The sequence below is a fragment of the Hypanus sabinus genome, chromosome 1 (genome assembly GCF_030144855.1).
Source record: "Hypanus sabinus isolate sHypSab1 chromosome 1, sHypSab1.hap1, whole genome shotgun sequence".
NCBI classification, from domain to species: domain Eukaryota; kingdom Metazoa; phylum Chordata; class Chondrichthyes; order Myliobatiformes; family Dasyatidae; genus Hypanus; species Hypanus sabinus.
This window is the reverse complement of record NC_082706.1, coordinates 180834722-180861829: the sequence shown is the minus strand read 5'-3', so window position 1 is coordinate 180861829 and position 27108 is coordinate 180834722. Positions and strand designations below refer to the sequence as shown.

The 27108-nt window shown below is 40.0% G+C and overlaps 1 protein-coding gene across 1 annotated transcript in view; it reads left to right on the top strand.

The window, feature by feature from the left end:
• The window catches only part of tram1 (translocation associated membrane protein 1), a 40424-nt gene extending 14590 nt beyond the window's left edge, over positions 1–25834 (top strand). Inside the window, exons 3-11 of the mRNA XM_059982634.1 lie at positions 578–696; positions 781–897; positions 989–1047; positions 4026–4110; positions 7650–7720; positions 10173–10277; positions 19249–19392; positions 22596–22756; positions 23475–25834. Of these exons, the coding sequence (XP_059838617.1) occupies positions 578–696; positions 781–897; positions 989–1047; positions 4026–4110; positions 7650–7720; positions 10173–10277; positions 19249–19392; positions 22596–22756; positions 23475–23548 (935 nt within the window). The 3' untranslated portion in view covers positions 23549–25834. The remainder of the gene's footprint in view (positions 1–577; positions 697–780; positions 898–988; positions 1048–4025; positions 4111–7649; positions 7721–10172; positions 10278–19248; positions 19393–22595; positions 22757–23474) is intronic.
• Positions 25835–27108: the final 1274 nt, after the last annotated feature.

Below are 27108 nucleotides of genomic sequence, written 5' to 3'. Positions count from 1 at the left end.
AAATATTGTCATTCCCTTCAACAAAAAGGCTGATGCAAAGTGCTTATTAATGTGACAATTTTTCGATGAACCTCGTCAATTCAAGTCATTGCACACTTTTAAAAAAGTTGTTTGAATAAAAGATTTCTATTAGCTTTCCTCATCTTTATTTTCCCATAATCTTTAAAACTTTTTAATGTTGTTGTAGTCATATGTAGTCTTCAATTTTAATTTTGATTCTGACCTCTCCTTTAATGGGATCCTGAAACCACTGCAGGCTTCTGACTTAATGAGATTTGCTTTCCCTTTGCTATTATAATCAGTTTTCTAAATTTGCATTGTTGCTCCCACAGTAATGTAAATCTCATCAATATTAAACCCATTTGTTCTGATGTGCTGATTTTACTTCTAGTTTAAGTTTAATATATTACAGCCATTACTCCCAAATTACTACTTTTTATTTTTGCTAATTTAGTTTGTCAACCTTATTTGTTTATTTGCCACGTATAGTAAAGTTTTGCAAGGTTGTACTTTCGTTTTACACATGATTGTAGTCTAAGTGTCAATACATGGTCATTCTTTTTGTTTAATTTTTTAGATGAAAATGCTGAATCAATCATTCTTTATCGTTATGGCTTTAAGGACATCGCTACAGTTTTCTTTTATACGTTGGTTGCTATTATTCTTCACGCCATAGTGCAAGAATACATGCTTGATGTGAGTATGGATACTTTTTACTATAATCTATGAAATGATGCATGCTTTATACAGTTTTCAAATGACTGTTCTATTTCATTTCAGAAAATCAACAGGCGGATGCATTTTTCAAAAACAAAACACAGCAAATTCAATGAATCGGGACAACTTAGTGCCTTTTACTTGGTTTCGTTTGTCTGGGGAACATGCATTCTAGCATCTGTAAGTGTGACGTTATTTTGTATAGTTTTGGTTTTGCTAATTACAATGATTGAAATATAGTCTTAACAAATAAATCTTTTCTTGTCTATAGGAAAATTATGCATCAAATCCTCGAAACTTATGGGAAAACTACCCCCACATATTGATGCCGTAAGTATTTTCATAATTAATTTAGTGAATGCAAGCATAAATTGGAATATGTAAAAAAAATAGGGTTGAAAAAAGCTAATAAAATATTTTTTGAATTTTCCAATTTTTTCAGAAAGACACTTTATTTTTGCCTTTTTATTTCTCTACCTTATAATGTTGATTCATGCATACTTGTGCAATGTTGGTGCACTTCTAATAAAAAGCTGTTTATGCTGGGATTTGGGCTTAGAAAGTTAAGGATTCGTGATTGTAAACTTTTTTCCCTTCATTTTGTGCCCAGGACTTGACTGAGAGTATAGGAGCACAAAGTCATTCTTATGATTCTGTGGGAACCTGATTTCCTCTACTGACCACTTCCTGATCTTCCTTAAGACGTGATCATTGGTGATTAAACTTTATTATATCAGCAGTTTTGCTATCACCTCAATGCAGATATCTCAGTCATATCCAAGACCTTCTGGTTTGAGGTTTAGTTGGAGATTGTCTGGACTTTCTGCCTCTAGCTATTTTCTGAAATGTTAATTCAGTCGCTTCCTACCTATGACTGTGTAACTTCACACACTTTTGATCTTTTCAATGATTTCATGCTCCTTTGCCCTGATCATCTTATTATCACTATAAGTGTCCAGTCCCTATGCACCTCCATCCCCCATCATGAAGGCCTCAATGCTCTCCATTTCTTTCCAAGCACCAGACCCAACCAGTTCCCCTCCACCACCACTCTCCTCCATCTGGTAGAACTGGCTCTCACTCTCAATAATTTCTCCTTTGGCTCCTCCCACTTCCTTCAAAAAAAAGGGTGTAGCCATGGGCACTCACATGCATTCCTGCCTTTTTGTCAGCTACGTGTTACAGTCTATGTTCTAAGCCTACACTGGTATCAGTCCCCAACTTTTCCTACGCTATATTGAGGACTGTATTGGTGCTGATGCTCCATGTGGAGCTCGTCGAATTCATCAACTTTGCTTCCAACTTCCACCCTACCTTCGAATTTATCTGGTTCATTTCAGACTCTTTCTCAATCTCTGGAGATAGCTTATCTACTGATATAATTTATAAACCTGTTGGTTCTCACAGCTACCTGGACTATACCCCTTCCCACCCTGTTAGTTGTAAATACACCATCCTCTTCTCTCAATTTCTCTGTCTCTGCCACATATCTCAGGATGAAACTTTTCATTCCAGAACTAAGGAGATGTCTTCCTCCTCCAAAGAAACAGGCTTCCTTTCCTCCACCATCAATGCTGCCCTCAACTGTATCTCTTCCATTCCATGCATGTCTGCTTTTACCCCATCCTCCCGTCACCCCCACCAGGGATAGGGTTTCTCCTGTCCTCACCTATCACCCCACCAGCCTCCACATCCAGCACACAATTCTCTGTAACTTCTACCATCTCCAATGGGATCCCACCACCAAGCAGATCTCCCTCCCCCCCCCCCCCCCCACCCATCCCCAGGGATCACTCCTTACACAACTCTTGTCCATTCGTCCATCCCCACTGATCTCCCTCCTGGCACTCCTTGCGAGCAGAACAAGTGCTACCCTCCCCTACACCTCTTTCCTCACTACCATTAAGGGATCCAAACAGCCCTTCCAGGTGAGGCAATACTTCACTTGTGAGACTGTTGAAGTCATCTACTGTATCTGGTGCTCCAGGTGTGGCGGGACCCAATGTTGGTTGGGAGAACTCTTTGCCAAGCACCTATGCTCCCATCTGCCGGAAAAAGTGGAATTTCCTGGTGGCCACCCATTTTAATTCTATTTCCCATTCCCATTCTGACTTGTCAGTTTATGGCCTTCCCTCTTGCCACAATGAGGCTGCATTCAGGTTGGAGGAGCAACACCTTGTATTCCAGCTAGGTAGCCCCTAACCTGATGGCATGAACGTAGATTTCTTGATCTTCTGGTAATTACCTCCCTTTCCCCCCAACCTCCTCCCTTCACCATTTCCCATTCCCATTTTTCTGTCTATCATCATATCTCCTTGCCTGTCCATCATCTCCCTCTGGCGCTCCTACCCCTTCCCTTTCTTCATGGCCTTCTGACCTCTCCTATCAGATTCCCCCTTCTCCAGCTCTTTATCTCTTTCACCAATCGACTTCCCAGCTCACTACTTCACTCCTCCCCCTCTCCTGGTTTCACCTATCACCTACTACTTTATATTTCTTCCTCCCCTTCTTTTCTGGCTTCTCATCTTTTTTCTTCTGTCCTTATGAAGGTTCTCGGCCCAAAACATCGACTATACTCTTTTCCATAGATGCTGCCTGACCTGCTGAGTTCCTCCAGTATTGTGTGTGTTGCTTGGATTTCCATCATCTGTAGACCTTTTTCTTGTTTGTGGTAGAAACCACCTTTTGAGTCATTCTACTAATGTAATAATAAATTTCAAGTTCAAAAGAGCCATAATTTGATTTCTGATCTGTACTTCACCTGATACGACATTATGGCTGAACCAGACCTTTATTTAATTTGTAACAATTGAAGCTATTATGATCACATGGGACATTAAAGAAAATTATTGCAATGGACTTGAGCTGGTTTATTGAGAAGCAGTTGTGACCTATATCCAAGAGTTGAAATGTGAAATGTATTTGTTCAGTGGTAGCTGTTTAGTTTGACACTAATGCTCATGCTTCAATTCCAGGTAAGATTGTTATCACTTTTACAGTTGTATTTAGAATTAATATAAGAAAGAGAAGTGTCTCAGAAGAAGAAACAGATACTCAGTTCTGTGCAGCAACATAGCTGCCAGCAAACGTTTGTTGTCAGTAGTTGCTGCAGTGTTTCAGGGTTATCTAGAACTAATTTTGTTGGTAATTGAAATGATACTGCCAAAATATTATAAATATATTAGCTGTTATGTACTTAACTATTTGCATGAGTTAATATTGCTAGGTGCATTTTGATTTCAGCTGTATATTATGATTTGCACTAAATTGTCACATATGCACATTCTTTATCATGTATTTTATTTTAGCTTTCAGGTGAAGTTTTTCTATATTGCACAGTTGGCTTATTGGTTTCATGCCTTACCGGAGCTTTATTTTCAGAAAACCCGAAAGGTAGGTTTTAGTACTTTTCCTTTGTGTGGTGTCTTACATATCTTTTCAGGTGCAGCACCCAACATTGGGCAAAAAAAGCTGATTAACATAAAGTGAAATAAGATTTGCTAATAAACACCATGGCAGAGAAGTTCAGTCTTGACTTTGCTTCAAGTTAAACTCTGTGTTAGGGCACTCTAATTAACTTGTATGCTTTGTAATGACTGTTGGTTTTGAGTTTCCCTGATGAATGAGTGTTTAAAGCCACAACCAACCAAATGATTTTGGGTTGAGTTAACAATCTTTTCATGACCAGGGAAACTTGCTTGGCTGGGTCAGAAGTGAAAGGCTTCAGTTGCCAATCCAGAGATGGATTGAAGTGGGTAGGTGTGTTTGCAATTGATCAATAAAGGACAGTGTGGTTGGTTTCTTCTCATGTACCCTTCACTGCAGTTGAATAGCCTGCTGGTGTTTACTGCCAAGTTGTCTGGTATAAAGCGCCCACCGGTAGTTTATGGCCATTGCATGTACTGCTTGGAGTTTACCAGATCAGCTGAGTTTAGTAGGCTGGACATCTGGGGAACTATGCACATGCATTGATGACATACCTGTATACTACATGGTCCTTTGCTGTAACTGTCAAGGAAGCCCTTGATGCTTATCTGCTGTCCTTTTTTTGGTGGGGCTTCTTCCATCACCATCTAAAGTAAAGACACAGCTGAAAAGTGTCACTCATGTTTTCCATGTCAACCACCTAGAAAAATGGGTATATTTGAGACATACAAGTACAGTAAAACGTTGATAAACTGCTATCATTTTGTTTGGAATTTTGACCCCTCTGACATGGGCCACAGTTCTCTGCTCCCTTTGACACCAGAGCCTTTAGAAAACAGTTATAGCACTGACAACACCACTATTGTAGGTCAAATCAAAGGTGGTGATGATTCAACATAGAGGAGGGAGATTGAAAATGTGGATGATTGGTGCCACAGCATCAACCTCTCACTCAGTCTCAGTAATCTCAGAGGTCCATGAGCCAGTCCTCATTAGAGGATCAGAGATGGAAAGGTCAGCAACTTTAAATTCCCTGGTGTTATCATTTCAGAGGACCTGTCCTGAACCCAGCACGTGTTACGTACCAGCAACAATAGATCACAGATTGAGTCAGGTTTTTAATGATAAAGCACTATATTTATTAGTATCTACTCAAAATATAGAAAATTAAACAAAATAAACAGAAATTAACAGTGATGTGTGTGTGTGTGACTCCCAAACTGTCAAGCTTAGGAAAAGTTCTTAAAGTCTTAAGATGGCAAAATAGAAAGGTCCAGTAATCCACAGAGTAAGTGAGGAGAGGGACTGGTAAATCCACGTTAAAATGTAGAGAGGAAGCAATCACAAAGAATTCCACAGGTTCCATGCTGGGAAAATGAAGTAACAGTCGCTGAAGATCTTATCCGTCAAGTCATCCCAAAATCCATGTAGAAATACCACAAGGTGACAGTCACAGAATATATCCCAGCACATGTGGTACCACATAACACAACTGAATCCATGTAGGGGTTAATAAAAGTGGTCGCCACAGTGTACTCCAACAAAATCTACATATGGATCTTACAAAGTGACAGTCACACATCCAGTGTCAATCCTTTGGGCTTGAGAAAGTATCAGGCTTTACTCATTATCGTAGCGAGCTGTTCCTGCCCGCAATGCAAAGCTCCCTGTCCACCCCTCCCCCCCCCCCCTTTTGACTTTCTCAGTGGTCTGTCCACAGCTTGTTATACTGATGTCATAGTCCCACCTCATCCAGGCGTTTTAAAGTGACACCCAGAATAAGTGAAACAGTGGTCACGTAACACACAAAAGTGCAGTTACGAAGCGCCTCTTCTTCCTTTGGAGTTTGCAAAGTTTTGGCATGACATCTAAAACTTTGACAGACCTCTATAGATGTGTGGTATCGACTGGCTACATCATGGTCTGGTGTGGAAACACCAATGCCCTTGAATGGAAATCCTACAAAAAGTACTTGATACTGTCCAGAGTACATCACAGGTAAAGACCTTCCCTCCAATGAGCACATCTACATGGAGTGTTGTCACAGGAAAGCAGCATCTAGCATCAGAGACCACCATCTACGTCTTGCTCTCTTCTTGCTGCTGCCATCAACAAGAAGGTACAAGAGCTTCAAGGCTCACATGACCAGGTTCGGGAACAATTATTACCCTTCAGCCATCAGGCTGTTGAATTGAAGGTGATAACTTCACTTGCCACATCAATGAAATGCCCCACAACTTAGGAACTCACTATCAAGGGCTCTTCATCTCATGTTCTTGATATTTATTGCTTATTTATTATTATTTCTTTCTTTTTGTAATTGCACAGTTTATTGTCTTTTGCACGTTGGTCAGTGCAATCTTCATTGATTCTATTATGGTTAGTCCTTTGTGGATTTATTGAGTATGCCCACAAGAAAATGAATCTCAGGATTGTAAATGACATATGTACTTGGATATTAAATTTACTTTGAACTTTAAATTTTAAGAGAAATATGAATTGGAAGTGTGTTGGAGTATTAATAGGAATAGAGGACTGAAAAATTTACCAGTTCATATCACATATTCCAGATCATACTGGCTTAAGAATTTTACCATATAATGTTACAGTCTACTACCTTTTAAAATGCAGCATTATTCCCTCTCATCCCACCATGAGATCAAGTCCTCTTGACTTTCCTACCTTAGCTCTGGAACCACAATCCTTATTCTGCAGACATCCTTCCACCATTCCCAAGTTCATGGACCATGTTCCTTCCTTGCATCTCAGTCTTCCAAACATTGTCAGTAAAGCATGGCTCATTGGGAAAAGAAACAGTCCCCCACCCCCTCCATGGGCTGAGCATACTCATCGACTATGCTCTGCCATTTGACTGTGGCCAATTTATTTCCCCGCCCAGCTCCATTCTCCTGCCTTCTTCCTGACCCCTTTAGTAATTAAGAATTTATCAAGCTCTGCTTTAAATATAACTAATGATGGCCTTCACAGCCATTTGTGGCAATAAATTCCACAGATTCACCATCCACTGGCGAAAGTGATGTTCTTCCTTTGAGGCTGTGCCCTCCGGTCCTAGACACTCCCACTTCAGGAAATGTTCTCTCTATGATCACTCTATCTTAAGCTTGTCAGTAGGTTTCAATGAGATACCTGGGATCATTCTCTTGAACCTTCTCTGGACCCTCTCCAATACCAGCACATCCTTTCTTAGGTATTGGGCCCAAAACGGCACACAATGCTTCAAATGAGGACTGACCAATACCTTATAAAGCTTCGGTGTTACACCTCTGCTCTTGTTTGGTGGAAGTATTTCATGTACTGATGCTGCAGAATAGCCAGTTAGAAAATCAGCATATTGATTATTTGAATTTTCTGTATATATTGCTGAAGACTTTACAATTTTACGGTTGTTTTATGCATTCCAGAAAAGGTTTTGATTTAAAGTGAACTCTTGAATTATTCTTTGCTGTTGCTGATTTCTCATCAATTGAGTGTCTTTTTGCTTTTAGGAAGACATTCCTCGGCAGCTTGTGTATACAAGTTTGTATATTTTTCACATCGCTGGAGCTTATTTGTTAAAGTAAGTTTTTATTTGAATAAGATATTTAAAATAAACCTCAACAAGTTTGATAAGCAGAAGTTCCTGTTTTCATGCAAGGGCTGTTAAATAATCAAAAGAAGGCTATAGCACTTAACCGTAATAGCAATTCCAAAGGAAAATGTATTTTTAAATCTCATTACCTTTTTTTAAAACTGAACTAAACAGGACATGATTTATAGTTTACCTCTAAACAATTACCTTTCTTGTTTAATCATGGGTAGTTTCAGTTGCGTGATTTATTTTAAAGAAGACTGTGGCGTTAACCTCAACTAGCAGTCTTTTTCCTCCTTGGCTTCTGGACTTCTATCATTATGTTCATGAGAATGATACTAATTTGAATATTACATCTCTGGGATAGCCTGCCCTATGGAGAAAGACCAATTTACATTGACTTCGGATTGAATGGCTTGTCATATGAAGTGTTTGTTGGCTCTGGACCTATATTCACTGGGATTCAGAAGAATATCATGTGACCTCATTGAAACCTATCAAATAGCGAACGGTCTTGCTAGAGTGGACGTGGAGAGGATGTTTCCTGTGGCGGGAGTGTCTAAGACCAACAGACGCAGCTGCAGAATTAGAGGATTGTCCTTTTGGAACAGAGTTGAGGAATTTCAGAGGGTGGTGAACCTGTAGAATTATTTGCCACAGGCAGTTGTGGAAGCCAAGTCTTTATGTATATTTAAGGCAGAGGTTGATAGATTCTTGATTGGTCAGGATATGAAGGGATACAGGGAGAAGGCAGGAGACGGGGACTGAGGAAAATTGAATCAGCCATGATAAAATAGCAGAGCATGGCCAAATGGTCTAATTCTGCTCCTCTATCTTATGATCTTATGGTTTGTATAGTCTTTTTAGGCTAGGATGGATTCTTCATTGAACTGTGATTTTTGTGATCAAGCTTGCTGCAAGGTCTTGAGCTATATGTGCTTATGTATGTACTGTTCATCTTGTGCAAACGGAGTTCAATTCAGAAGGTTTAGCAAAGAAAAATTTAAGTCAAGTTTTTTTTCACTCAAATAAGAAATAGTTTTTAGTTGATTTGTTTATAAATTAGATGATCTAATTTGGTTAATATTAATAATATAAATATTAATAATATTATTATAAATTATAATAATACAGCTTCCTGTAGAAGTAGTAGAGGCCAGTTCAGTTGTGTCATTTAAGGTAAAATTGGATAGGTATATGGGACAGGAAAGGAGTGGAGGGTTATGGGCTGAGTGCGGGTAGGTGGGACTAGGTGAGATTAAGAGTTCGGCACGGACTAGGAAGGCCGAGATGGCCTGTTTCCGTGCTGTGATTGTTATATGGTTATTATGGTATTGGTTATATTAATGGTGGAAAACATGGTTTGAGTTGAAGATGGGCAGACTGCAACAATATTGAAATTATTGATATGGATATCACACTTTTGATGCTAACTTCAGGAGTGCTGTCAGCACTATGTTGACTCTGGTTTGAATGGCGATCGATAGAATGTATAGCCTGAATGGTCATTCAACCCAGCCAAACCCTGCTAGTTACATTCTCAACATGAGATTTTGCCACCTGTAACCATCCAGCCCAGAGGTTTCCAACCTTTTTTATGCCGTGGACCAATAACATCAAGCAAGGTTGGGAACCCTTGATCTAGCCCTTTGTTCATGTCTGTAAAATGTCATTTCTCAATTTACGATAGATTGAGATAATGGCTCACTAAGTTTTCCCAACATTTTGTAACCACGTTTTATTTATTTATTTAGAGATATGGCATGAAATGGGGCCCTTTTGGCCCAACAAGCCCTGCTGCTCAGCAACCCACCTGCTTAACACTAGCCTGCTCACAGGGCAGTTTTAAATGGCCAATTAACATTAATTTGTACGTCTTTGGACTGAGAAAGAAAATTGGAAGAAATATAGTCACGGGGAAGAACATGCAAACTCTTTAGAGATGGCACAGGAATTAAACTTCAAACTCCAACACCCCAAGCTGTAATAGTGTCATGCTAACCACTACACTTCCTTGGCATTTGAAGGTGCCATACAAGTGTATTTAATTAAAATATAGTTATGTTATCTGGTTTTCTATTTTTGTCCCTCATTGGAAAACTCCGATTATCTTGTGAACGTGTCCATTTAGCTTCTAGAAGCAACACATCAGTCTGGTTTTGACGGTCCGTCTCATTTTGAGAAAATCTTTCCTTTTGACTTGCCTAAATGCAGTTTCTGTGTTTAGGAATTAGTATTCCAATTCTTTCTAAATTTGGAGACAAGTTTCAGGCTGCTTTAACTTCTATGTATGATCAGCTGAGTATCAAGTTTGTTATTGCTATATTAATCTTGATACTGTTACTGTGAGTGGGGATACCTTACAAAAACTTAATATTTATGTATTCCTTGCATCCAAAACTAAAAAAAAAATCTCTCTGTATTGTTTTTTCTTCTCCAGCTTGAACCGTTTTGGCTTGGTTCTTCTGGTGCTACACTATTTTGTGGAACTTCTGTTTCATATCTCGCGACTATTTTATTTCAGTGATGAAAAGAACGAGAGGTGGTAAGTATGTGAGAGGGGATCTGCAAGCACAAGTATTGACCATTAAGTTTATTCTTCAGTGCTATCAGAGCAGCAGTTGAGGGATAAATATTAGCCAGGACACTGCCAGAATACTGCTTTTGCATATAACATCCAGTGTTCATTTCTGAAGCTTATTTCCTGAATAAGTTAACCATATTATTAACCAGATGGCTCCGTTTGTGAATTTGTTTTGGTATATAAATCACATTATCGAGATAATGTGAGATTAAATAACTCAGGGAATTCACAAAATTCTCGTATTCAGATACTGCAATCCAAGAGAAAGTTAACAACGTTATTTATTCATAAGGGAGCTGAAAGGGAGTTTATGCTTCATTTATATGGAGCATTCCTAAATCCACATTTTAAGTATTATAATTTTTATTTGGGGGGAGGAATATTAATGAGTTTGGAAGCAGACTGCAGAATTTTGCCAGATAACTATGCGAGTGGATGGATTGTCTTATCAGGAAAGATTGGCCAGTTTGTTCCCAGTAGGGTTTAGAACAGAAAAGGAGGGAAGACTTGATTGAAACAGCAAATCCTGAAGTGTCTTGATAGCATGGGTGTAGAAGATATCTTTTGTCTTATGAGAGAGCATAAAAATAGACATCTGTGTTTAGAAAAGGATTCCCCATAGATGAGGCTTTTTTCACTTGAATGATCATGAGTTTTTGTGACTCTTGTTCGAGAGGCAGTTGAATCAGAATTTTTGAATGTTTTCAAGGCAATTGCATACTGGTTCTTGAGTAAGAGAGTGAAAGTTTAACCACAATCTTATTAAATGGTGGAGAATACCTGAGTAGTTGAGTGACTTTCTCCTGCTCCTATCATCAAGCATTGAGACAGCTCAGTGCTATTCGACAAATGTGAATGCAATTTGGCTTGCAAAGAACATTGACTGAAACAGAACAGGAGGAAAGTGAACTTAGTAAATAAAATTAACTGTGGAGAATGTAGAATGTTCTTTAAATGCTATTACCTAAGAATAGTCAATAGTTTCACTAATATTTTACTCTAGAGATTATGGGGAGAACACTTGTCTAAGTCACTTTAAGTGCATTTCGCTTCACATATTTGGAAACGTAGTGATCCATATTGTGTATGAATCAAAATTACTATTGGAGATTACTGTTTGGGTGACGATGTAGTTCGACACAAATTAACTGATTTATCTTGGTTGTTGGGGGAGTTTATAAGTGTGTAATCACAAGTGTGGAGAAAATTTAGGAATGGATAGTCAGGTTATTCTGCATATGAGTTTTCAAATAATCTGATGCACACAAATGTTGGCTATTGTTTTCTCAGTGAATCTGAAATCATTATTTTTTATTATTTATTGATGGTGTTTTACAAATTAGAAACATAGAAAACCTACAGCACAATACAGCCCCTTTGGCCCACAATGTATGCTGAACATGTACTTACTTTAGAAATCCGCTCGGGTTACCCATAGCCCTCTATTTTTCTAAGCTCCATGTACCTATCCAGGAACCTCTTAAAAGACCCTATTATGTCCGCCTCCACCACCGTTACCAGCAGCCCATTCCACACACTCACCACTCTCTGTGTTTAAAAAAACAAACAATGACAACTTACCCCTGACATCTCCTCTGTACCTACTTTCAAGCATCTTAAACTGTGCCCTCTCATGTTAGCCATTTGAGCCCTGGGAAAAAGCCTCCGACTATCCACACGATCAATGCCTCTCATCATTTTATACACCTCTAATTAGGTCACGTCTTATCCTATGTTGCTCCAAGGAGAAAAAGTCAAGTTCACTCAACTTATTCTCATAAGGCACGCTCATCAATCCAGGCAACATCCTTGTAAATCTCCTCTGCACACTCTCTATAGTTTCCGTATCCTTCCTGTAGTGAGGTGACCAGAACTGAGCACAGTACTCCAAGTGGGGTCTGACCAGGATCCTATTTAGCTGTGACATTACCTCTTGGCTCTTGAACTCAATCCTACAGTTGATGAATGCCAAAACACCGTATGCTGCATTAACCACACAGTCAACCTCCGCAGCAGCTTTGAGTGTCCTATGGACTCGGACTCCAAGATCCTTCTGATCCTCCACACTGTCAAGAGTCTCACTTTTAATACTGTATTCTGCCATCATATTTGACCTACCAGAATGAACCACCTCACACTTATCTGGGTTGAACTCCATCTGCCACTTCTCAGCCCAGTTTTGCATACTATCGATGTCCCGCTGTAACCTCTGACAGCCCTCCACACTATCCACAATACCCCCAACCTTTGTGTCATCAGCAAATTTACTAACCCATCTCTCCACTTCTTCATCTAGGTAATTTATAAAAATCACAAAGAGAAGGGGTCCCAGAACAGATCCCTGAGGCACTCCACTGGTCACCGACCTCCATGCAGGATATGACCATCTACAACCACTCTTTGCCTTCTGTGGGCAAGCCAGATCTGGATCCACAAAGCAATGTCCCCTTGGATCCCATGCCTCCGTACTTTCTCAATAAGCCTTGCATGGGTACCTTATCAAATGCCTTGCTGAAATCCATATGTACTATATCTGCTGCTCTTCCTTCATCAATGTGTTTAGTCACATCCTCAAAAAATTCAATCAGGCTCGTAAGGTACGACATGTCTTTCACAAAGCCATGCTGACTATTCCTGAACATATTATGCCTCTCCAAATGTTCATAAATCCTGTCTCTCAGGATCTTTTCCATCAACTTACCAACCACTGAAGTAAGACTCTCTGGTCTATAATTTCCTGGGCTATCTCTACCCCCTTTCTTGAACAAGGGAACAATATCAGCAACCTCTCCTGTCCCCACTGATAATGCAAAGATTATTGCCAGGAGGCTCAGCAATCTCCTCTCTCGCTTCCCACAGTAGCTTGGGGTATATCTCGTCCACTTCTGGTGACTTAGCCAACTTGATGCTTTTCAAAAGCTCCAGCACATCCTCTTCTTTAATGTCTATATGCTCAAGATTTTCAGTCAGTCCGCTGTAAGTCATCCCTACAATCGCCAAGGTCCCTTTCCGTAGTGAATACTGAAGTTTTACTCATGAAGTACCACCGCTACCTCCTCCGGTTACATACACACTTTTCCACTGTCACATTTGATTGGACCTATTCTCTCACATCTTATCCTCTTGCTCTTACATACTTGTAAAATGACTTGGGGTTTTCCTTAATTCTGCTCACCAAGACCTTCTCATGGCCCCTTCTGGCTCTCGTAATTTCATTCTTAAGCCCCTTCCTGCTAGCCATATAATTTTCTAGAGCTCTGTTGTTACCTAGTTTTTTGACCCTTTCGTAAGCTTTACTTCTTGACTAGATTTTCAACTGCCTTATAACAAATTCACTTGTTATATGTTATTGCAGTGATCTTAAGTTTAAACATAGATCAGATTCTTGTACCTTTTTAGCCGAGTTTTCATCTGACTGAATTGCTGCTTCATCTCGCTGCTCCTTTCTAGCGATTAGAAAAATATTTCTATTTTAGACCAAGTATTGGGAATACAGTCGGCCCTCCTTATCCGCAGGTTCCGCATGCACGGATTCAACCAACCGCGGATCAGGAAAACCTGGAAGTTCTGTCTCCACCACTCATTGAGCATTGTTCGCCTCACGTCTTGTGTTGTGAGTGAGAGGAAGGAGTTTAAGGCTAGTAAGGGATGGCTGGCTAGCTCTGTCAAGCGCTACAGCCTCAAGAACTTAAAGATCACAGGAGAATCGGGATCGGCGGATGCTGAGGCAGCATCAGCGTTCCCAAAAGAGCTACAATGGTTGCATCTGTACTGAACATATACAGACTTTTTTCTTGTCATTATTCCCTAAATGATGCAGTATAACAGCTATTTACATAGCATTTACATTGTATTAGGTATTACAAGTAATCTAGAGATGATTTAAAGTATACGGGAGGATGTGCATAGGCTATATGCAAATACTACACCATTTTATGTAAGGGACTTGAGCATCCGTGTTTTTTGGTATCCATGGATAAGGAGGGCCGACTTTACTGCCGCAGCCTCCTGCTCTTGTTCTGATTGTCCACCTTTAGATTTTTCAAAGGCTGTGAGTTCCAGTTCCATATTGAGCTTAAGTACACAGTGGAATATTGGGGGTGTGCTGCACTCTTGATAGTGTTGTCATTGGTGAGGCAATAAACCATGTCGATTCTGTCTGGTAGATGTGAAAGATCTCATGGCACTATTGAAAGAAAAGCAGGGCAGGTCTCTGTGATTGGCTAATATGTATCCCTCAGTATCATTTAAACATCACCATGCTGCAGACTTATGGAAACTTGATGCATTTAAAATGGTCACAGTTCTTACATTACAAGAGTCTGAAAAGTACTCTGATTGTAAATTGATAAGCGATATACTAAGGTTGTGAAGTATGCTCTGTAATCTTAATTTTTATCGAGGCTGAGCAAAGGAAAATCGTAGATTGCTTTGTTACAGAAACTTTCAATAGACAATAGATGCAGAAGTAGACCATTCGGCCCCTCGAGTCTGCACCGCCATTCTGAGATCATGGCTGATCATTCACTATCAATACCCAGTCCCTGCCTTGTCCCCATATCCCTTGATTCCCCTATCCATCAGATATCTATCTAGCTCCTTCTTGAAAGCATCCAGAGAATTGGCCTCCACCGTCTTCCGAAGCAGTGCATTCCACACCTCCACAACTCTCTGGGAGAAGAAGCTCTTCCTCAACTCTGTTTTAAATAACTGACCTCTTATTCTCAATCCATGCCCTCTGGTAATGGACTCTCCCAACATCTGGAACATATTTCCCGCCTCAATCCTATCAAATCCTTTAATTATCTTAAACGTTTCAATCAGATCCCCCTCAATCTCCTCAATTCCAGTGTGTACAAGCCCAATCTCTCCAATCTCTCTGCGTAAGACAGCCCTGCCATCCCAGGAATTAACCTCGTGAATCTACGCTGCACTTCCTCTACAGCCAGGATGTCCTTCCTTAACCCTGGAGACCAAAACTGTACACAATACTCCAGGTTTGGTCTCACCAGGGCTCTGTACAAATACAAAAGGATTTCCTTGCTCTTGTACTCAATTCCCTTTGTAATAAAGGCCAACATTCCATTAGCCTCTTCACTGCCTGCTGCACTTGCTCATTCACCTTCATTGACTGATGAACTAGGACTCCTAGGTCTCTTTGCATTTCTTCCTTACCTAACTCTACACCGTTCAGACAATACTCTGCCCTCTTGTTCCTGCTTCCAAAGTGGATAACTTCACATTTATTCACACTGAATGACATCTGCCAAGTATCTGCCCACTCACCCAGCCTATCCAAGTCTCCCTGTATTCTCCTAACGTCCTCTTTGCATGTCACACTGCCACCCAGTTTAGTATCATCAGCAAACTTGCTGATATAGTTTTCAATGCCCTCATCTAAATCGTTGACATAAATCGTAAAGAGCTGTGGTCCCAATACAGAGCCCTGTGGTACCCCACTAGTCACCTCCAGCCAGTCCGAGAAACACCCATTCACTGCTACACTTTGCTTTCTATCTGCCCACCAGTTTTCTATCCATGTTGAAACCCTGTCCCCAATGCCATGAGCTCTGATTTTACTCACCAATCTCCTATGTGGCACCTTATCGAATGCCTTTTGAAAATCTAGGTACACAACATCCACTGGCTTACCCTCGTCTAACATCCTTGTTACACCCTCAAAAAACTCCAACAGATTAGTCAAGCATGATTTGCCCTTGGTAAATCCATGCTGGCTCGGCCTAACCCTATTACTGCCATCAAGATGTGCCACTATTTCGTCCTTAATAATGGACTCAAGCATCTTCCCCACGACTGACGTTAGGCTAACAGGGCGATAGTTCTCAGTTTTCTCCTTCCCTCCCTTCTTGAAAAGTGGGATAACATTAGCCGCTCTCCAATCTTCAGGAACTGATCCTGAATCTAAGGAACATTGGAAAATGATTACCAATGCATCCGCAATTTCCTGAGCCACCTCTTTTAGAACCCTCCGATGCAGACCATCTGGACCGGGGGATTTATTAGCCTTCAGTCCTACCAGTCTACTAATCACAGTTTCTTTCCTAATGTCAATCTGTCTCAATTCCTCTGATATCTTATGACCCTGGCCCATCCATACATTTGGGAGATTGCTTGTGTCCTCCCTGGTGAAGACAGATCTAAAGTACGCATTAAATTCTGTTGCCATTTCCCTGTTTCCCATAACAATTTCTCCCAATTCATTCTTCAAGGGGCCAACATTGTTCTTAACTATCTTCTTTCTCTTCACATAGCTAAAAAAGCTTTTGCTGTCCCCTTTTATATTCCTGGCTAGACTGAGCTCATACCTGATTTTTTCTCTCCGTATTGCTTTTTTAGTTAAGATCTGCTGTTCCTTAAAACTTTCCCAATCATCTGTATTCCCACTCATCTTAGCCCTGTCATACTTCTTTTTCTTTAATGCTATACAATCTCTGACTTCCTTTGTCAACCACTGTGGCCCCTTCCCCCTCTTTGAATCCTTCCTTCTCATTGGAATGAACTGCTTTTGCATCTTTTGTATTATCCCCAAGAATATCTCCCACTGCTGATCCACTGACTTTCCTGCCAGGGCATCCGCCCATTTAACTTTGGCCAGCTCTTCCCTCATGGCTCCGTAGTCTCCTTTATTTAATTGCAACACTGACACCTCTGATCTGCCCTTATCCCTCTCAAATTGTAGATAAAAACTTATCATGTTATGATCACTACTTCCTAATGGCTCCTTTACTTCAAGATCACTTATCAATTCCTGTTCATTACACATCACCAAGTCCAAAATAGCCTCGTTCCTGGTTGGCTCAAGCACAAGCTGTTCCAAAAATACATCCCTTAGACACTCCACAAACTCCCTATCCTGGGGTCCAGCACCTACCTGATTCTCCCAGTTCACCCGCATGTTGAAATCTCCCATAACGACTGCATTACCTTTAGCACATGCCAATGTTAACTCCCTAATCAACTTGTACCCAATATCCACACTACTGTTTGGGGGCCTGTACACAACACCCATTAGGGTCTTTTTACCCTTACTGTTCCTCAGCTCAATCCACACAGACTCTACTTCCCCTGTTCCCAAGTCACCTCTTGCTAAGGACTGGATCTCATTCCTCACCAACAGGGCCACCCCACCCCCTCTTCCCATATTTCTGTCTCTACGATAGCACGTATACCCTGGTACACTCAATTCCCAGGCCTGATCCCCTTGCAGCCATGTCTCCAATATCCCAACAATATCGTAGTTCCCCATTTTCATCTGAGCTTCAAGCTCATCTGTCTTATTTCTGACACTACGCGCATTCAAGTATAGAATTCTTAGCCCATTCCTCCTCTCTTTGCTTAAAACACTGTCTATTGTACCTAACCCAGCTCCTTGAACTTCCATTGGGCTAATTGCACCTTGAATTTTGATGACCTTCTCAAGATCACCCAAACCTTCTACACATTTAACCCCATGCTCCTTCTGACCAACCCTCTGGATCTGGATCCCTGCCCCCTGCACATCTAGTTTAAACCCCCCCGAGCAGCACTGGCAAATACTCCTGCAAGAATGTTAGTACCCCTCCGATTCAGATGTAGACCGTCCCTTCGAAACAGATCCCAATGTCCCTGGAACAAAGACCAATTATCCAAACCCTGAACTCTTCCTTCCTGCACCATGCTCTCAGCCTCGTATTAATGTGCATAATCATTCTATTCTTCGCCTCACTCGCACATGGCACAGGTAGCAATCCCGAGATTGTCACCCTGGAGGTCCTGCCTTTCAGCTTCACTCCTAACTCCCTGAACTCTCTAAGCAGGGCCCCCTCACTCACCTTACCTATATCGTTGGTCCCTACATGGACCACTACATCTGGGTTCATGCCCTTGTTCTCAAGAATAGCCTGACCCAATCTGAGATGTCCCGGACCCTGGCACCAGGGAGGCAACATACCATCCGAGACTCCCGATCTGCCCCACAAAATCTCCTATCTGCCCCCCTGACTATAGAATCCCCTAAAACTATCGCTCTCTTCTCTTCCCTCCTCCCCTTTCTAGTTGAGGGTTCAACCTCTGTGCCAGAGGCAGGACCACTACAACTCATTCCTGGTAGGTCATCCCCATCAACAGTATCCAGTACGGTATACTTAATGGGAATGGCTGCAGGGGTGCTCTGCTCTCTCTGCCTGCTCCCCCTGCCTCTCTGGACTGTCACCTATCTGCCTACTTCTTGGTTTTTTGGTGTGACTACCTCCTGATAACTATCTATCTCTGCCTCTGCCTCCCGAATGATCCGTAGTTCATCCAGCTCCCGCTCCAACTCCCTAACTCGGGCTGATAGGAGCTGCAGCTGGACGCACCTTTTGCAGGTGTGGTCATCAGGGACAACTGTGTTGACCCTGACTTCCCACATACTGCATACGGAGCACACCACTGCTCTGACTGTCTCCCCCATACCTGAACTGGATTAATAGAATAGGTCTAAAAAGCACCTAGCAACCTTACCTTCTTCCCCTCAGCGAGCAATCACACAGGCTTACCGAAGTCCCCTTACGCCGAAGCCCACTTAGCCAAAGCCCAGGACTCTGCTTCCACGGACTCCGCTGCCCGCTCTGAAAAGAAGTCCTGCCTTTTAAAGTGCACGCTCGACACTGACGTCACTCGTGCCTGCGCAGTTCCCCCTCCTCCACAGGTATTGACCAGGTAGGCTTAAATCCTACCTACAACGGTCGAATTCTCTGAGCTCCCAGCTGAATCACAAGATGTAACTTGCTCCCGATTCAAAAATGATTTCAAAAATGAAATTTCCCGATTTCGAAACTTTCGAAAGGAAAGTTACAATTTTGAATTTTACAGGCTTTCATTTGCCATTTATTTGCAGTTTATATATATATATATTGGATTTGGAATCTTACTATTCTGCTTTAATTTTCAGTTTTACGGTTTGGGCCATCTTGTTCGTAGTGGCACGACTGCTTACTCTCTCCCTGTCCGTCCTCACGATCGGATTTGGCCTTTCTGGATCTCAAAATCAAAGTCTCGATTTAGCCACCGGAAATTTCAACATACTGGCTGTAAGGTATAAATGTTAAATCAGATAAAGAATGATGTTGTTGCCTTGAAGGTAATAATATAAAGTCATAACGTTACTTTTCTGCACCATTTTTCAATTACACATGCCCTGATGCTAATCTTCAAGTCATCTCAAAAGACTTGTTCTCTGATTATAGTGACGATTTGTTTGATGTCATTTCATCTTTAATTATTACAGATGTGAGGCAGAAATGGAAAGGGTATATCTCTCCAGTATCTTAATGGTAGATAGTTATTGTAATAGTACTTCATACAATTTTTTTGTAACTAGACTTGCTGTCTCTGCAATGCATACAGTGTAAATTAGACTTATTTCAGCAAAGGAATTGTTTACAGCACTAGAATAAAACAGTATTCATAGTTGTATCTCTTTAAAGTTATCTTGGACCTTTTGCATAAAAATTCCTTCTACAAATATCCCAAGGTATTTTGTAGATAATTGCATTTCTTGTAGTGTAAAGCCACGTGGAATTGATTCCTCATTTGTGCTGAACCAATTGATCTTGGTCACTGATAATTTGGATTCCACAGTTGTTTTCAACATCTGAGGACAGGACTTGAAATGTTACACAGGTGTCTCCCCCACCTCCCTTTACAAAGGTAGAGTGTTCCTATGAAACCTTTCTTAAGCCGAAATGGCGTAAAGCGAAGAACCATTAATTTATATGGGAAGAATGTTCTTAAAAGCAAAATTCTCTTTGTAATGCGAAAACAGGTTACTAATGTAGGTCTTTTGTAAAAGCGAAATGGCGTAAAACGGGGTCACCTGTACTGAACTTTTATGTGACAGTGAGGCTGATGTAGGAATAAAGTGTGCAGTTCTGACCACCTACTTATGGGAAAGCTTGAGAAAAGTGCAGTGAAAACTTAGAAGGATATTGCTGGAGCTGAGTTGATTAATTCGGTCTTTATTCACTGGAGTCTATATAAAATTGAGAGGTATAGAGAGGGTGAATATATGCTGGCTTTATCCCTTTATTTCAATGCAACAAGAACTAGAAGTCATGTTTAGTGTGAAAGTGAGGGGAATTTTCATTTGGAGGGTGGTGTGAGTGGGGAATGAGCTGCTGACAGGAGTGATGGATGCAGGTTCAATTGAAAAATTTAAGAGAAGTTTGGATAGGTATATGGATGAGAGGGGTATGGAGGGCTATGTGCTCTGGGTGGAGGTAGATAGCGCTGAGCAGAAGATCAGGCTGGTATAATGGCATCAGCACTGGACTTTGAGGCAAGTGGTCCCGGGTTCAAATCCAGCTGGCTCCTTGCACACTTTCCATCTGTGCTGGGTTGAACGTCGAGCTAGCGACTCTGCTTCATAAACAAACACTAAAGAAATGTCAAGGTTGCCGCCTGGTACGCCTCGACGAGCAGAGAGGAACAACACAAAAACAGATCAAGCTGGCATGGGCAGTGGTGGGCAAACAGCCTGGTTCTGTGCTCTATAACTATGATTCACTGCATAAAAGATCAATCAAAGCACCATTTTAGGCATTGTGAAGAACCAGCAGTTGTATGTTGTGCTTTTGGGCAGCATGTGACAATATCATAGCAATTGTTAGTATCTAAAAGAAGGTATAAATCACTCATTAACAAATCTGCACTGAGCACTGGTAGTGTTGTGCATTAATGTACACAATTATCCTTGCCTGCAGTATCTGCATTTACTGGCCTAAACGCTGTCGTATATCTATGCTTTAACCTGGCAGGCACAGGAAGTCAGCTAATTTGAACAGCTTTTACAAATGTAATTCTATATCTATGCCAATAATTCTCTATAAACCAAGTCAATCAATCATTGGTCCATGGATAGCTACAACGTGTGGGAGCCTTTTTTTTCTCTCGAGCAATATATTCCCATGGAACAAAGGCAAAGGAATTATATTTCACCTTTAAGTACATGCAAACTTAACTTACAATTTCTGATAAATATTAGGCTACCTTCTTTGTTAGAGCAAAATTGTACTAAGAGATTGCACAGATTGTCCCACATGGAGCTGACCCTGTAACATTGATTACAGTCCTTTCTATGCTGTTGGCTGATTGGGACTATGTAGCCAGCTATTTCTGGCTAAGATTTTTGCCAATGTCAAAGTGGGGATTTTAGTGTCATTGAAGGAGGCAAGGACAGTTAATTATACCATTGCTGTCCTCTCCATTATTTAACTTCCCGATTAATGGATTTTTTGCCATTTTACTTGTTGAATTATGTCCTCAATTTTTTGCACAGTTCTAAAGCAAACTTGCCAACTACTGCCTGGATTAAATTGACCTGGAACAACTTTCAGCTATGTATCAACCTGGCTCATTGATATAAAACAGTAAATAGCTTTGTTCCATTGTCAGAAGTCTTCAGTGCAATCTTTGATCTTCAGTTAACTGACATTTGGAAAATTAGAACAGGTCTTTAGACTAAGCAAGGGAAATTTTGGCCAGAGTTTCTTATTCTTCATAGTTAAAGAGAGCTCTGTGTACACCTTGTTAATGCAAATATCTAATCAACCAATCATGTGGCAGTAACTCAGTGTATAAAAGCATGCAGATCAAACAGCAGAATGGGGAAGAAATGTGATCTAAGTGACTTGGATCATGGAATGATTTTTGGTTTGAGTATTTCAGAAACTACTGATCTGGGATTTTCATGTACAACAGTCTCTAGACTTTATGGAAAATGGTGTGAGAAACAAAAAAAAAACAGCCAGTGAGCTGCAGTTCTGTGGGTGAAAATGCCTTGTTAATGAGTGAGATCAGAGGAGAATGGCCAGGCTGGTTCAAGTCAACAGGGAGGTGACAGTAACTCAACTAACCACACATTACAAATTTGTGCAGAAGAGCATCTCTGAGTGCACAACCCAAAACACCTTGAAGTGGTTGGGCTACAGCAGCAGCAGACCATGAACCACTGAGTGTATATGCCATGTTGTAGCAATTTTCAGCTCAATTGTGATATCTTTTGCAGGCTTACTATTAAGAATTCATTATGAAGATTATGTACAGTAAAGTGTTCTTAAGGGCAATGATTTTTTGAAACAGCACAGAAAATAACCGGAAATTTGATTTGAAAATGTTTTTTCTTATTGTATACATTAATTAACTAACTGATTTCATGACTTGCCCATTGGACATAGTTTCTGGTAAAGAGAAGATGACACAAGCCAATGTAACTAAATGTAATTGCATTATTAATTGCAGAATAAGTGCTCTGGCTGCCATTTGCCTAACCCAAGCATATATGATGTGGAAGTTCATAAATTTCCAGCTTAAAAGGTGGAAAGAACATGCACAAATACAGGCTCTAAAAAAGAAAGCCACTAACACAAAGAACAAACCAACTAAAAAAGGAGAAAATAAAGGTTAGTTTAATCGTTTAAGATGTGATGACATTTGATGACGAGCAGTGGTATTGCAAATAATTTTTAAACTGTTTGAAATGTATGGTTTCTCTAAGATGTTACAATGCTCCTTCACTGTTACGAAAGCATTGCTGTGAATTTGTAGCTGATTAATTGGCATCTTGAAGAAGAATGAATGGATTGGTGTTTTGGGTTGTATTCATTTTGCCTATCAATTCTCTTATAGATGCTGATCAAAAAAGGTCAATACTTGCCCTTTTCATATTTACACATTTTTTGTACTTTTGGTCCTTCTGCCATTCTTGATTCTTATTCTTCCATTATCACTCATACCCACTTGAAGTAATAAATATTTTGTTTGCAATATCACAATTAATTCTGCATGATTTTGCAATGTACTTCAATCAGAATAATTTCTTCCCTTGCATTCAATGCTATAATCATAATTTTCCATGAGGTATGTTGTTTGGCATTATGGTACAGATATGTCCCTGCTTGTTTTACATCCCTTTCATTTATGGCTTGGGTTATTTCTAATGCAATCAGTTTGAATATGTTTCTGATGTTCTTTCCTGCATAGTTAGCATAGTTCCTGCATCTATTGTATCTAATTCCATATTGTTCAGCTTGTTTGCAGTTCACACTATGATTGAAGTTGTAATGAATTTCAACCCCAGTTCTCAATGAAACTATCATAACCTGTCCCTCTATTTTTCAGCTAATGGAGTAAATGGCACCGTCACTTCCGAAGATAAAGATTCTCCACGTTTGAGGAAAGCTAAATCATCTTGAAAATAGACACATCTGTATACAATTTGCCAATTGCTTTATTCAATTTCCATTGACAGTTCTCTCTCAAACATTATTTAATTTGCTGTAGTAGAGATTTCTAGGTACTGAGCAACCGGAAACAATTAAAAGCCAATACAACTAAGGGAAATGAGAAACTGAAGGGTGGGGTGGGTTGTTTTTCTTTATTCACACTGTCCCCATTTTACAGAGAAAATAGAGCAGGTTATTGAGTTTTCAATTTGTCTGTAAAGTTCTGCTCTACTAGAACAATTCAACAAAAAATAGAATACAGGGTGACCATAAACTAATCCTCAAGTGCAAGTCTTGATGAGAAGTTGCACTGCAGCTAGGACTAAATTTTCCTAACCTCCAGGATTTCTGCAGCTAGAAAATTGTTACTTGTGCAGAAGTGTTTTGTTTTTAAAAGAAAAAGCAGCTCAACCTTGACTTGGGGAGATTTGGTGATCTGTCACTCCCAGTGGGGAGTATGCTATGTCGGGACATGGGAAATTTCTCGTGCAACACCTCTCTACCCCTTGGGAATGCAACATCAAATAATGGTCTGTTCTCCATTTGTAGTTAGTCGCATATGCCACTAAAATGATAATCTTGCAAATTGACATAAAAATACAAAGTGCTGCAGCAATGCAATTGAGGCAGTGACCTTTCTGGAAAAAAATTGATATTTTAACATTTGTTTTCACCTGTATGCTGAGTTTTGAAGTTTGTATATTTTAATTTTATTTTGTCATTCATTGCAGCCTGAAGAAAATGTTATCTTTCCTCTTAAAGGCTGTATTATCTTATTAAGTTAAATGAGCAGTTTACTTAGCAGTTCATCACCAGAGCAGTTTTAAAACATATAAAGTGAGATTCTGTACAAGTTTCTATTGTTAATATTTACAGGATAATTATACTTCATTTTTTTAATACTAGAGGATTCACATAAATGTAAGTTTATATAAAGATTTGGTTCCTAATATCATTTATTTTCCACACTTTAATTTCTTTTGATTGAAATTGCAATTCTCTCCACTTATCTGGTCATCTGCTCAAGTTAATTTGAACAGGCAGAATTTTGAGAGATCGCTGCAATATCACATTTTGAAAGAAAACCACAGAGAAAAAATTGCAGTAGAAAATCAAAGAAATATTTACTTACTATTTTTTAACTCTAAGAACGATAAAGGATGCCAAATTTAAATAGTTTTATAAAAAGTTGTTCAAGGCCTTAGTATGCAGTGCTGCAGATGTAATAATAGATATCAGGTAACTATTACAAGGTTTAAAAATGTACAGCATTCTGTAGATAGGGAGTTGCTCATTTGAAATGGGTTTTGATTTTATAAAAATTGCATTGAAATGAGAATTTCATATAAGGATCTTTGTTACCATCGAGTTTAAAAACATTTATAGACTGCTAACTATAGGCGGAGCTTTTAATTTTGTAAATTACGGAATGCTCCTGGATAAAGCACTTCAATATTTTCTTGAAATCCTGTCCATTTTTCTAGTTTGGAATATAACTAGTGGGTAGGTGAAGGATTAGAAGTTAATCTGCAAACAACCCCTTTCCTACATTGCATTTTTGATCACAAGAAAAGTGATCATACTTGTCATCAAGTTCTAATAACTAATCCATGCATGTTTCAACTTCGTTGTCTTAATTCTAAATGAAAGTTGAATTGATGAGGTAAAGGCATCCCCTCCTGATCGTGGATTCCATATATGAGAATGAAGTGCATATCACCACATAATGACTGAAAGCACAAAATTACCACAATTTGTCCTTATTTGAGTGCATAGTAACAATTTTTTTGAGTGCAGAATGTTATTTTGATGTGAGATGTTCTAAAAGTAGCAGAAGTATAGGCAGTTTAATATTGTGCCTTACTGTGCCTAAACCTCACTTGGTACTGTTAGATGCTGGATGCTCAAACTACTACCTTTCCTTCACATCAAGGTCTATTGTCAAAATGTGCAAACAGCAAGAGGAAGGCAAGCTGTATTTTTGAATTAAATATTCATGGATAATTTCTTTAACTCTGTTTTATTTTATTATAGATGTTTTCAAAGTTAATGGATAAAAGTGACCTTTTTCATTGCTGGCAACTGATGAGTATTAAAATGCAAGAGTCTTACCAGGACTATAATGATCATGTCTCCAATAATCAGGAACCTGGTTTTATTTTGAACGTGTTGTCTATGAATTGTATTTCCATTTATATGAACTGTCTGAATTATTGTAACTGCATTTGTTCCAGAGTAAATGTGAAGGAAGTTGTCCATCCTAGTTTGACTTTTTATTTAATGCTGCATCACCACGTTTACTGTAATTTTTAAAAATGATTAATTTATACAACTAGAGAAACTCAATATTGAAATTGCAAAACGAAAAGAGAAATTTGGCAAATGGATCAGCATCTGTGGAGGTAAAATAATAGTTTGATCCTAGTCACCACCCTGCATCAGAACCTGGGCAGAGTCTCGACCAGAAACGTTGACCATCTCTCTGCATCCACAAATGCTGCTTCACCACTGAGTTCTGCTAGTAATTTGATGCTCCAGATTCCCAGATTTTCAGTCTCCATAATAAACCTACTGACTCCTATGGCTTTCTTGATTATACCTCTTCCCATCCTGACTCCTGTAAAAATACTATTCTGTTTTCTCAGTTCCATTCTCTCATCTGCATGTGTCTCTAGGATGAGAATTTTCTTGTCAGGACATCAGAGGTGTCCTTGTCCATCAAGGAATGGGGTTTCTCTTCATTCACCATTGATGTTGCCGTGACACGCATCTCCTCCATATCCTGGACATCTGTGACACCATCTTCCCACCGACTTGCCAGGGATGAGTTCCTCTTGTGCTCACCTATCATTCAAAGAACTTCCATATCCAACATATCATTCTCATCTTCAATGGGATCCTACCACCAAAACACACATCTTTACCTCCTCCTTTCCTCTCTTCCCCCCCCCCCCAACAACTTTCTGTTTTATGCAGGAATTGACAGCTCTTTCATCCATTCTTTCCTCCCCACTAATCTCTCACCTGGCAAACAACAGAAATGCTACACCTGCCCATTCACCTCCACATCTTCATTCAGGGTCTCAAACAGTCCTTCCAGCTGAGACAACACTAACATGTTCGCTCCATCTGCCGAAAGTGAAATATCACAGTGGCCAGTCATCTGGATTCCTTTCCCCATTCCCATTCTCACATGTCAGTCCCTGGCTGCCTTTTTTACCATGAAGAGGCCAGTCTTCTCAGGGTGGAGGAGCAACACTTAATATTAGGTAGCCTCCAATATGATAGCATGAATATCGATTTGTCCTTCCAGTATTTTTTCGCCTTCCCTCTTCTACTCTGCATTCTGGCCTCTTACCTCTTCTCTTCACCTGCCTATTATCTCCTCTTGGTGCCCCTCCTCCTTCCCTTTCTCCCATGATCCACTTTCATCTATCAGATTCCTCCTCCAGCATTTTACCTTTCCCACCTGGCTTCACCTATGATTTTTCAGTTAATTCTTCTCTCCACACCTCTGCACCTTTTTTTAT